We start from the raw sequence: 12,766 nt of genomic DNA on the forward strand, positions 1-12,766 counted from the left end.
TGGAGGTTCCCAGGCTAGGGGTCGAATTGGAGCTACAGCTGCTGGTCTACACCACAGCTACAGCAATGCCTACGCCAGAGCCACAGCAATACCAGATCTGAGCTGTGTTTGTGACTTACACCACAGCTCACGGCAACGCTGGATCCTTAACCCACTGAGCGAGGCCAGGGATCGAACCCACAACCTCATGGTTCCTGGTTGAATTTGTTTCTGCTGCATAACAATGGGAACTCCTGGAGCATGGTTCTTAATGTCTGAGGAACAGGTCATTTGATCCTAAAGAGAATTAGCAGAAGCCTCCATCCCCGCCTAGATCTTTGAGAGACCAGAGACAGGGAAAAGCTGGGGTAGACGAGAGATCGGACCTGGGTGAGACCTACCTCTGCAGCAACAGGACATTAGCTTCCTTCAAAAAAAGAAGGAGACCTTTTTAGAAACAGACTGTGACCCTTCTTGGTCACTGAGGAGTTTCCTGAGAGGGGCTTATGAAAGATAACACAACATCGAGTTCCTGTTGTAGGCGTGGCTCAGCGTTTAGCGAACCTGACTAGCATCCACGAGGACAAGGGTTCAATCCCTGGCCTCGCTCAGTGGATTAAGGATCTGGCATTGCCGTGAGCTGTGGTGTGGGTCCAGATGCAGCTCGGATCTGGCATTGCTGTGGCTGTGACATAGGCTGGCAGCTGCAGCTTCTATTTGATTCCAGCCTAGGCATTTCTATATGCCTTGGGGGTGACTGTAAAAAGAAAATTAAAAAAAAAAGGCAATCAGGACTCCTCCCTGAGTGGGTCCTGATTTGTCTTTAAAAGCCTCCCTTCCACTCTAGGGACTGAGTGAGGGGGAAAGTGTGTGCAGCTCGCCTGTCCTGTACAGGAACGGCTAGAGGTCAGCACTGTCCAGCAGGCTATGCGGCTCCCATCAGAGCAGGAAGTGGCCGGAGACAGCGTGGACCCCCACCTTCTCAGGTTCAGGGGGAAAAACTGAGGACAGGAAGCAGGGACAGGACCTGGGCCCCAAGGTGTTGGGATCACTGGCCTTTACCCAGAAGGTCGCCCCTGTGATGGTCCTGCCTGGTGATTCCTCTCGATGCCCCCAGGGGCTGGAAGGTGATAAGGACAGACTCAGACACTCCTGGGGGTTGGGGGGAGGGAGGATGGGCCCATCAGGGGCTGTTCTGGGTCTGGAGGCCTCTAACCTGGACCCGAGGCAGGAGGACCAGAAGGAGAGGTGGCCCCTGGGAGAGAAAGCGAGAGGCAGACAGACAGACGAGAGAGGAGGGAGAAAAGAGGGGTCTCGGCTGTTGCGGGGGCGGGCGAGGGGCAGTCCCTGCTGTTCCCTGGTCTCAGATGGACAAACTGAGGGAGGAGGAGGGCCAGGGCCAGATGGCCTCCTGAATGCGAGTCCTAGTTGTGCCCTCTGCTAGCTGTGGGTCCTGAGCCGGTGGCTTGACCTCTCTGAGCCTCTGCTTTCTCGTTGGCAAAAAGGGATGAGACGCTCAGGTGTTGCAGGACTGACCTGAGGCTAAATGAACCCTCCGTGGAGATATGTCCGCAGGGAGCAGCGCTCCACACGCAGTGGCTTGTTTAGTGAGAACCCCGCCGCCAGTGCCCTTCTGTGCTGGGGCAGCTCGGGACTGAGAGCCCCTGCCCTTCTCTGGGCAGAGGGTGTCTGTGCAGGCGGGCAGCCCCTCCGGTCCTCTGCAGTGCCCCCCAGTTCTGTGCCTGTTTGACCTGGGGCTGGGCTTGCTCCTGGGGCTTCTGGGAAATGAGCCCAGCTCCCTTCTCCTTGACCCTGGGAGTGGAGCATGGGGTGTCTGTGTGTGGGTGTGTGGGTGTGGGTGTGTGGGTGGGTGTGGACATCGGAAGGCTGGGCTCGGGTGTTTGTTTTACTTCGGATCAGCAGTGTGGTGCTGGGCGATGCTTTCCTCTCTCTGGGCCCCCTTCCCTCCTGTGATGGGAACAGGGTAGAAACCTCCCCACAGAGGAGAAGAGATGAGCTGTGAGCATTAAAGGAGACAATAGGTTTACATAAAGGGTATTGTAATCGGCGCAGCTTTGCAGTGGTAACTGTGTGTGTGTGTGTGCGCGCACGCTGATTGTGTGCATGAGAGTGTGAATGAGTGCATCTGTATAGGCGACCTTGGTGCTACATGGTTATAACTGGGAGTGAATTTGTGGGTGTGCATGAAGAGATGGTGGGTGTGTAGCCTCTGCCTTAAATTGTGCCCTTCACAATTGGCAAAGCAGCAGAGTGCCTGGTGAACAGATTCTGAAGCTAGATTCCTGGGCTGAAATCCTCTCTCTACCCCCAAGACAAATTACATAAATTTGTCTTGCCTCATTTTCCTCATTTGTAACATGAGGAAACGGTAACAGTTTCTCTCCCCCAGCTTGAGGGTTCCTGTAAGGATTAGATGAATTAATATTTGCCAAGTCCTTAGGATAAAGCCTGGTACATAGAAGGTGCTAAGTTTTATTTGCTGTAACTACACATTATGATGATCACAAAAGACTTTGCAGTAAATAAGAGGTAATATATACCTACCGTATCCATTGCTTTCACAACCCAGGATGTGGGCAGCGGGGATCTCCTGTGACAGCTGAGGACACTGGAGCCTGGGGAGATGTCTGGCCCTTGGTCACCAAGTCAGGAAAAGACAGGGCTGCTGCCCAAATTGAGGTCCTCTGATCCCAAAGCACTGGTTGGAGAGCAGGGGAGGGGGTGATGCAGGTGCTCTTCCAAGGTCCCCTGAGACCCACTCAGGCAGGCAGCTCTCCTGTTTGTGAAACCAGGTGAGGGGCAGTGTGGGGGGGGGGGTCAGACTGTGGAGAAGGGTTCGGGTCCATGTGCCCCCTCTGCCCACGCCCCTTACCGCTTTTTCTACCCAAAACAAGGGTGTTGCCCCAGGAGGATATTGCCTGCCACCTGCTCAGCTTCTGCCTGGACCAGTGCCAGGTAACCAGTAAGTGTCCAGCCAGTGATGACACCTGCAGAAAAATGGAGGCCCTGAGCTGATACACTGCTGGTCACCTATCTGTATCTGTCCTTTGATTTACTTCCATCCACATTTTTTTTTTCTTTTTAGGGCCATACCCATGGCACATGGATGTTCCCAGACTAGGGATAGAATCGGAGCTACGGCTGCTGCCTACGCCACAGCCACAGCAACGTGGGATCCGAGCCACATCTGCAACCTGCACCTCAGCTGACGGAAACGCCAAATCCTTAACCCACTGAGTAAAGCCAGGAGTCAAACCTGTGTCCTCATGGATACTAGTCAGGTTCATTACTGCTGAGCCACCACAGGAGCTTCCAGCTCCACAGATTTTCACTGAGCCTCTATCAGGGACCACGCACTGCTTCTGGTACTAGGATGCTCTCTGAGTGAACAAATCAGACCAAAATTCTACCTGTGGGATCAAAAACTGTGTTTCCATGACACCCACAAGCCTGGTACAGCTTGAGAAGCGTTTGGCCCCAGTAGGCAGAAGCAGGAAGGCTGGTTTGGGGCGGGGTGGGGTGTGTGTGTGTGTGTGTGTGTGTGTGTGATTGCACAACCTCCAGGACTGACCCCAGCTCCTCCCCTTCCTCACTCCCCTCCTCACAGTCTGTCCCCACCCCTCAGCTGGGCTGTGAAAAGCTCTGTCTCCCAGCCGTTCTCAGAAGCCCTCCTGCGAGGCCCTGAAGATGAGCCAGCTCTGTCTCTCTGCAGCCCTCCTCCTCCTCCTGGGCGCCCTGGTGGCCAGCATCCCAGGGTATGAAGAGAGTGGCCTGGTCCGAGGTAAGTCTTGGCTCACCTCCCGTGTACAGTCTGGGTGGGGAAAGGGGGGCGAGGCCATGAAAAGGGCTGGGGGCAGGGGTGGGGTGGGTGTGCCGACCCTCTCTGGATTTCCACTGGCAAGATGGGCAGTTTTAACTCCGGAGACATTTCTTGACTCTCAAAAGGAGATCATTATGTTTTCAGCTTTAAGACAAATTATTCCACCAAAGGAGTTCCCACTGTGGTGCAGCGGAAACAGATCTGACAAGGAACCATGAGGTTGTGGGTTCGATCCCTGGCCTTGCTCAGTGGGTTAAAAGATCTGGTGTTGCCATGAGCTGTGGTGTAGGTCTCAGACGCAGCTTGGATCCTGCGTTGCTGCAGGCGCCGTCCTAAAAAAAAGCAAAAAAAAAAAAAATTCTGCCAAACTTTACCATTTGGGGACCCCATCTCTGAGACTCTATTCCTGGTCACTGCCTTGCCCCTGAACTTCACTGTCATTTAATGAATAGATCAGTATTTTTTTTGCCGCTCCCGCAGCATATGGAGGTTCCCAGGTTAGGGGTCTAATCGGAGCTGTAGCCACCGGCCTACGCCAGAGCCACAGCCATGCAGGATCTGAGCCGCGTCTGCAACCTACACCACAGCTCACAGCAATGCTGGATCCTTAACCCACAGAGCAAGGCCAGGGATCGAACCCACACCCTCATGGTTCCCAGTCGGATTCATTAACCACTGAGCCACAACGGGAACTCCGAAAAGATCAGTCTTTGATCCCTGCCCTGGTTCCCGGCCAAGACCTCCTGAAACTCATGGAATGTGCTATCTTTTGTACTGTAATGAGATGAGTCAAGAAAGGGGTCCTGGGGTCGCTTCAGGATGGGGCCGGTGTCCAGAAACTCCCATCACTTGTTTAGAGGATTCAAACTTTCAAGCCCTAGCTCCTCTGGGCAGAGGGGAGGGAACTCAGATTGAGACCCATCACCAATGGCCAATGACTCAATCAATTTGCAGACCTATTGAAGCCTCAGTAAATATCCATAAATATCGGGGTTCAGACAACTTTAGGATGGGGAACACATGAAAGTGATGCGAGGGTATGTGCGCCGAGGCCTCACATCCCTCAACTCCCCTGGGCCCTACACATCTCCAGCTGCCTCTCCGTGTGTTTTAGCCTTTCTAATAAAGTGGGAGCAGTAAGTGAAGGGTTTTCCTGAGTTCTGTCACTGCTTCTATTAAATTTTTTTTTAAGGCTACACCTGCAGTGTATGGATGTTCCCAGGCTTGGGTTGCATCAGAGCCACAGCCACCCGCCTATGCCACAGCCACATCCCTGGCAATGCGGGATCTGAGCTGCCTCTGCAACCTATGCTGCAGCTTGTGGCCACACTGGATCCTAAACCCACTGAGCGAGGCCAGGGATCAAATCCACATCCTCCCTGACACTATGTCGGGTTCTTAACTCATGGAGCCACAACAGGAACTCCGGTGAATTACCAAACATGGTGGTGGGGATTTCTAGCCAGTTGGCTACAAGCCTGAGTGACTCCAGACCTTGTGGCGGGCATTTGAAGTGAGGGCAGTCCTGAACCCTCAACCTGTGGGATCTGCACAAACTCCACGGATTTCATATCAGAAGTCAACTGACTTGGGGGATGCCGAGTCAGTGTTGGAGAATTGCTTGGCATTGGTAGAGACACCACATATGCGGTGTCAGGGAAAGAACCCAGACTCACTCTCCCCTGGGATTTAATGGCTCGAGTGAGGCTTGGGGACATGGGACAAATGGAAGCAGGACACCGCATCCAGAAACCCTCACCAAGTTATTTGCATTTTAAGAGCTCCTGGGAGAATCAGGTAGTTTCTCAAATGGGTTGGTTGTGACATGATGGTATATTGTCCTGAGTCCACCACTCATGTGCTCTGTGACGTGGGACAGGTCATCTTCGATGTCTTCACGTGAACAGGGGATTTATGTTACACAGGTTCTTTGAATGGATTATCAAGCAGGAGTATAAAGACTTTAATCGCATGTCACAACACATCTTGTCCATTTTCCACCAAGATGTGTGGGAGTTCCCGTCATGGTGCAGTGGTTAACAAATCCGACTAAGAACCATGAGGTTGCAGGTTCGGTCCCTGGCCTTCCTCAGTGGGTTAAGGACCCGGCGTTGCTGTGAGCTGTGGTGTAGTTTGCAGACACAGCTCAGATCCCGCGTTGCTGTGGCTGTGGCGTAGGCCAGTGGCAACAGCTCCAATTCGACCCCTAACCTGGGAACCTCCATATGCTGTGGGAGTGGCCCTAGAAAAGGCAGAAAGACAAACAAACAAAAAAAAGAGACGTGTTATGCTGAAAAAAGGTCTCTCCCTACCTCCTTTCACCCAAGAAAAAAATATTTAGGTGGCAAAGACTGATTATTCCTCTCTAATTAAAATGAATCAGGAAAATGTGGGACAGCTGATCAGAGCAATTCCAGGGAGGGTGAGAAACACAGCAATTCTGTGAGTGTGTTCGTGGGCCAAGGCTGCTTTTTTTCCACGTTGGCGCAATATTAGCAACGTCTCAGGGCCCTTTCCTTTGTCTCTGGTTTGATGATTATTTCTTCTCCTATCAGGTTATAGAATGTTAGAGATAGAATGATAATTATACAGACATGCCCCATGTTCAAATAGACATTTCACTAACAGGAATTCGATTCTATCCATTCTATTCAACGACTGTGCAGTTTGCCTGCGCCTGAAATAGGAGATTCATTCCCTTGACAAATATTTATTAAGTTCCCTACAAAGCATGTTCTAGGTGTGGGGAAATAACTGTAAAATACGACAAAATAGTTTGCCTTCCGGAGGGAGACAGACAATAGATAAAGTTAGGAGCTTTTTGAAGGGAGCCAATTGTGGGGCTAAAGGACACTCTGCTCTTTCCATAGATTGATCATCAAAACCCTCTGTGATAAGGGGCCTTTGAGCAGAGGCCGCAGAACGAACGTGTGTTTGAGCAGAGGCCAGGGTAGAGCTGAGTGGGTGGAAGGCAGGGGAGTGAAAGGTAATGAGACCGAAGAGGCCATGGGGACAGATTCAGAGGACTTAGTAGGACTTTGTAAGAATCCGAATGTGAGTACAGCCAGATGGGCATTAATCTCTAAACCCCTGTGACTCAGTTTACAGGAAGAGAAGGGCAAAGAAACCATGAGACTTATGGGACATTTCCATCCTAAGATCCCTATTGGACAAGGACTGATATAGGTAACTGGGCAAGGCCAATAAGAGAGAACCACATCCTTCTGGACCCCACGTTGGTAACCCCCATCTTTAAGGGATAAAACCCCTACAGGATGAAAGACGGGGGGATTCCCCCTCCCCCTCCCAGCTTTCCTGGGAGCTGTTTGCGTTCCTGTAATAAAGACTTTGCTTGCTTGCCAAAAAAAAAGAGAGAGAGAGAGAGAATTTGACTGAGAGAGATGGGGAGTCACGGAGGGTGTGGGTATGGGAACAACGGGCCAGAACTCAAGTTGTCACAGGCTCTCTGGGGCTGCAATGTGGAGAGTGGCCTCTAGGGGGCGAAGGGCGGAGACTGAGTCCCGCTGAGCAAGGTGCGGCCGCCGCCGTGGTCCAGATGAGCGATGATGGGACTGTGTCCCTGTGTTGTTCTCTGGGGCGATCCCAGTCCTTTTGAATAACATGAGTGACCTGGAGTGTTGAGGTGTTTTAGGAGGCTTCATTACCTATTTATGATTCATTCCATCATTAGCCACTGATTATTGTTCAACGTCCAGCTTCTCTCCCTCCCTGAGTTGGAGGCGGGGTGTAGGCAAAAGATCCTACCGGAGGGTGAGGATAAAAGTTCCAAGTCTCCTGTCAGGCAGGGGTTTCCCCTGGCAACCAGCGCCTGTTCTGAGGTTCCTAGGAGCTTTCCCAGCGTCACCCAATTCACATAACAAAAGACACCTTGCTTCTCCCAGCACTTAGGAAATACACAAACTTTTAAGAACTCTGCGTCGGGAATAGAATGAAAAACAAATACGTATTTCTTATTATAAATCACAATAGCAATACTGTGCCAATATTCAATTTATTCAGTCCCCATGAGGGAACCAAAGTTAACACGCTGGTGTGTTTTCTCTATGCCTCTCCTCACTACTGCATAATTCCTTCATATTTTTTATTAATAGTGGAAACTTTCTACCATATACGTAAGTGCAGAGGATAGCAGAAAACCCTTGTATCCATTGTCCAGCATCATAATTATTGACATACGGAAAATCTGGGGGGTTTAGTTTTCTGTATTTTTAGGACTGCACCTGAGGCATATGGAAGTTCCCAGGCTAGGGGTCGAATTGGAGCTGCCAGCCTATGCCACAGCCAAAGCAACCCAGGATCCTAGCCGTGTCTGTGACCTCCGCTGAAGCTCACAGAAACGCTGGACCTTCTTTTTTTTTTTTTTTTTTTTGGCTTTTTAGGGCCGAAACCACTGCATATAGAGGTTCCCAGGCTAGGGGTCTAATTGGAGCTGTAGCCACTGGCCTACACCACAGCCACAGGCAACGCCAGATTGTAGCCACAGCTGTGACCTACACCACAACTCATGGCAAAGCCGGATGCTTAATCCACTGATGGAGGCCAGGGATCAAACCTGCATCCTCATGGATACTAGTCAGATTCGTTTCTACTGAGCCACAGTGGGAACTCCTGGAAAATATTTTTTTACCTGTGTTCTCCTATTTTTTTGGCAGAGCTTTTTGAAGCTAATCCAAGGCATCACACCAACTAATTCATAAATCCTTCATGAAGGATATATAAATGTTTACATGATTACCATGTCATGATCACACCTAGCAACATTAATAATAATATCCCAGAAAGCAGGCTGTCAAATAGCCTTTCCTTTTTTTCTTTTTTGCTTTTGAGGGCCGCACCTGTGGCATATGGAGGATCCCAGGCTAGGGGTCAATTCCGAGCTACAGCTGCCCGCCTACACCACAGCCACAACAAAGCCAGATCTGAGCCACCTCTGTGACCTACACCACAGCTCACGGCAAGGCCAGATCCTTAACCCACTGAGTGAGGCCAGGAATCGAACCGGCAACCTCGGCTCCTAGTCGAATGCATTTCTGCTGCACCATGACAGGAACTCCTCAAAGAGCCTTTTTAATTTGACATCCCCCACACTCCTCCCACTGTCTAGTGTAAAAAACCTGGTAGTTGAAGTCGTTGATCTTGCAGACCAAGCTATCACGGCCATCTTCACAATGACCCAGAATTCCTCCCACCCCTGCAGCCCAGCGGCCTGCCTTCTGCCTGGAGCCTCCCTACACGGGGCCCTGCAAGGCTCGGAAAATCAGATTCTTTTATGATGCCGAGTCCGGGGTCTGCAAGACCTTCATCTACGGAGGCTGCCGTGCGCGGCAGAACAACTTCCTGAGCTATAGTAATTGCATGAGGACGTGCGGTTCCTCGCGGGACTTCTGGTAAGACCTGGGGTGGGGCAGGGGGAAGGGGAAGGGCTGGGGAGAGAGGCGGAGCTCTCGGGGCCCCACACCCCTCACCCCCACAGTGTCTCTCCCCCTCCCCCCCTCCTCCCAGGACACGTGGCCTCCGTGTCCTGTGACACCACAGCCTCAGCACCTCCTCCACGGGCCAGCTTGGCAGAAGCTCGTCCCTAGAAGCCCCATCTTTGTGACCTGAGCCTCCTCCCATGCTCCCCTTGCTCAGATGGGAACCCTGAGTCAGCCACCCTGCAGAGCAGGCCTGCGGTGCTCCTGAGCGCCCCCACCTAAGGCCCAGAAAACCCACCTCCTCTTCGTTGGCCATCCTGGTCCTGGGGGGACTGTGGTTGCCCGCTTCTGGGAAGGTCTAGGACCTGTCGGGATGTTCAGGGCGCAGGTCTGGGGCCTCAGAGGTGTCGATCAGCAAGTTCCTTTGTTTTTGCAGGTAATCAGTGAAATGTCGTCCCCCGAGAGGCTGAAGATTGAGGACCCCCACCCTCGGCTGGGCTGGGGTTGCATCTGAACCAGTCCAGCCTCCCCTGCTCCCTTCTCAGCCCCACCTTCCTCATCAGACTCCTGCCTCTGTCCTTCCGCCCATGGGTCTATGTGTTTGAGCTGCGTGTCATCCAGGCAGCTCTAAGCACCATGAGAGCGAGGCTTCCCTTTACCCCGAGCACCGAGCACTGTCCCTGGCTCAAAGGAGACGGTCCATGATTCTTAGAGAAATGAAGGAAGGAATGCAGGAGCCCAGCTCCTCACAACTCGATCGGCCATGGAGTCTGTGGCTGGAAGGCAGGACTCCTGTTCCAGCCTCATCCTCACTGCACTCTCTCCTTCATTCCTCACCCAAAGGTCACGGCTCTCCTTGCCTAAAGCAGCGATGGAATTTCTGGCAGCCAGTTCTCAGCATTGATGGCAGGAGATGCGTTTTCACTTTCCCCCACAATGATATCACAGTCCCCCTGCCTTACATTTAAATAAAAGCATATACAAATCAGCCAACTGGAGTGGATTCTGTTGTGTGCAACTAAGAATCTTACCATTAGGGTCCATGGACACGGCGGTGATTTTGGAGAGACCGGAGTTGAGTGATGGCTTGAAATGAGATCTTAATTCTCTGCTCAGGAATTGAACCTGGGCAGCCTGGATGAAAACCAGGAATCTTAGCTACGAGACTAGCTAGAAGCTAAAAGAAGAACTGGCCTGATTCTCGCCCCCTGTTGAGAGCAAGAAGGTTTCAAGGAGGCAACGATGATAAAAACAGGTACAAAGTCTGCTGTTACCAACACAGTTCAACATGTGGGAGCGCCCACAGAGAAGCAGTCTATTTACCTAAGGCAGAAGCGAAGCGGTAATACACACCCGAAGGAGACGAATGGGTGTGGGTGTCTGCTTGCGTGAGGAGTGTGCCAGCAAGGTGATTTAAATCATTTATATAGGACAGTTCTTCTGGGTATTTGTTTACCATCGGCCAATGATGTTGCTTTATTTCTCACACCTAACCAGACCCAAGGCCCTCCTCAACGGGCTTGCATAGCTTTTGGCCAAGATGGATTGCAGAGCAAAGGGTTATGAGACAGCTGTCAGGACTTATTATGGCCTGAGGCCCCCTCCCCTTCTGACCTAGAGAGGTCCTTCTGCACATGTGGAGTTGGGGTCTCCCTGACCTCAAGAATAGGAAGTATGCAATCTTCGCCCCTCTCTGCCCCTGCCATTCCCATTAGTCAACATGTGCACAGAAGACAAGTTTGTTATTGGCCTTGTGCCTGGTGTGATTTCTATCTGGAAGTATAGACAGGTGGCTGGTTGTAAATGTCTATCTGGAGCCCATCCATCTCCTGCCTCAGTGGTACTTCTCATTCTTCTTCTCTTTTTAAAATAATTTTTAGGGCCAAACCCATGGCGTATGGAAGTTCCCAGGCTAGGGGTCAAATCGGAGCTGCGGCTGCCAGCCTACACCACAGCCACAGCCCCAGCAACAGGGGATCCGAGCCATGACGGCAGCCTACACCACAGCTCACAGCAATGCCCGATCCTTAACCCATTGAGCGAGGCCAGGGATCGAACCCACTTCCTCATGGATGCTAGTCGGGTTCGCTACTGCTGAGGCATGACGGGAACTTCTCACCATAATTCTATAAGTTTGATGGAAAGAGAGGAAGGCAACCTCTGACTTTTGCGAGCTGACCTGGCACCAGAGTTGGCCTTCCGTTCTACTCCTGAACATAAACATTTCACAAAACAGTAAGGTTAAACAGGCCATTCTGTGCCCATGATGGATCAGGACAAAAATAGGACACTCTTTAATCATATTTGAAACAGACAAAATGAGCTGAATTATACAAACCACCAAAATGACCAAGCACCTCCATATCTTGAGTGGCTGCTGCTTCTTTACCCAAAACAGCTCTAACCTCTATCTGGTCTTCCCTTCTTAGACTTAAGAGTAAGATACCCGGTCAGGGAGTTCCGGTTGTGGCTCAGTGGCAACGAACAGGACCAGTATCCGTGAGGACTCGGGTTCGATCCCTGGCCTCGATCAGTGGGTTAAGGATCCCGAGAAGCCGTGAGCTGTGGTGTGGGTCACAGATGCAGCTGGGATCTGGCATTGCGGTGGCTGTGATGTAGCTGGCAGCTGCAGCTACCATTTGACCCCCAGCCTGGGAACTTCCATATGCTGTGGGTGTGGCCCTAAAAAGACAGTAGTAATAATGATACCCAATCAGAGACCTGCCCGCTTCCTGACAGCATCCATCCAGAGCAAAGCCAGCTTCCTGAAACCTCCGCCAAGTCACCTACCACAAGCCCACCTCTTGTAAGTCCTTTCTAACTTGCCCTCAATCAGAAGCCATGGTGTCCCCAGGGTGTGTGTTCATCTGGCTGCAGTGAGTAATAAACCCAACTCGTTCAACCAGGAACAGAGTGTTTCAGGTGCTCTGTGGCTGGAGACATTGACAGGTATAAGCGTAATTTTTATTTATTACATAAGGGAAGTGAAATTCAGAGATGCTGAGAAATTTGCCCAAGACTTCAATGTAGTTAAGGGCAGAACTAACTCTACATGTGCTATATTTAAAAATCTATGCTACTCAAAGTCTCTAGGCCTCAATGATTTCATCAGCAGTGAGAAAGACTCTGCTCTACAAAGGTCCCTCCAGGAAGTTCCCATGTCATGCAGCAGGTTCAGGATCTGGCATTGGTGCAGCTGTGGCTCAGGTTGGAACTATAGCAAGGGTGCCATCCTTGGCGTGGGATCTTCCACATGCTGCAGGTGAGGCCAAAAGTAAAATAAAATAAGAGAAAATAAATAAAATAAAATAAGGAGTTCCCATCATGGCTCAGCGGAAACAAATCTGACTAGCATTCATGAGGATGCAAGTTTGATCCCTGGCTTCACTCAGTGGGTTAAGGATCTGGGGTTGCCATGAGCTGTGGTGTAGGTCGCAGATGCAGGTTGAATCCTGAGTTGCTGTAGCTGTGGTGTAGGCCAGCGGCTACAGCTCTGATTCGACCCCTAGCC

At 51.3% G+C, this 12,766-nt stretch overlaps 1 protein-coding gene across 1 annotated transcript; it reads left to right on the plus strand.

Moving 5' to 3' along the window:
• Positions 1-3,603: 3,603 nt before the first annotated feature.
• On the plus strand, positions 3,604-10,243 carry LOC125122046 (serum basic protease inhibitor-like). Its single transcript, XM_047770302.1, has 3 exons — positions 3,604-3,781; positions 9,039-9,228; positions 9,692-10,243. The coding sequence occupies exons 1-3, from the start codon at positions 3,688-3,690 to the stop codon at positions 9,693-9,695; spliced, it is 288 nt and encodes a 95-aa protein (XP_047626258.1). The 5' UTR covers positions 3,604-3,687; the 3' UTR covers positions 9,696-10,243.
• The last annotated feature ends 2,523 nt before the right edge of the window (positions 10,244-12,766 follow it).

The sequence above is a fragment of the Phacochoerus africanus genome, chromosome 3 (assembly GCF_016906955.1).
Source record: "Phacochoerus africanus isolate WHEZ1 chromosome 3, ROS_Pafr_v1, whole genome shotgun sequence".
Lineage (NCBI taxonomy): Eukaryota > Metazoa > Chordata > Mammalia > Artiodactyla > Suidae > Phacochoerus > Phacochoerus africanus.

Excerpts from the sequence above, each read along its gene's own strand:
- LOC125122046 (XM_047770302.1), top strand. The coding sequence starts at position 3,688 with ATGAGCCAGCTCTGTCTCTCTGCAGCCCTCCTCCTCCTCCTGGGCGCC. Across the intron at positions 3,782-9,038 it reads AGAGAGTGGCCTGGTCCGAG|CCCAGCGGCCTGCCTTCTGC; the intron begins GTAAGTCTTGGC and ends CCACCCCTGCAG.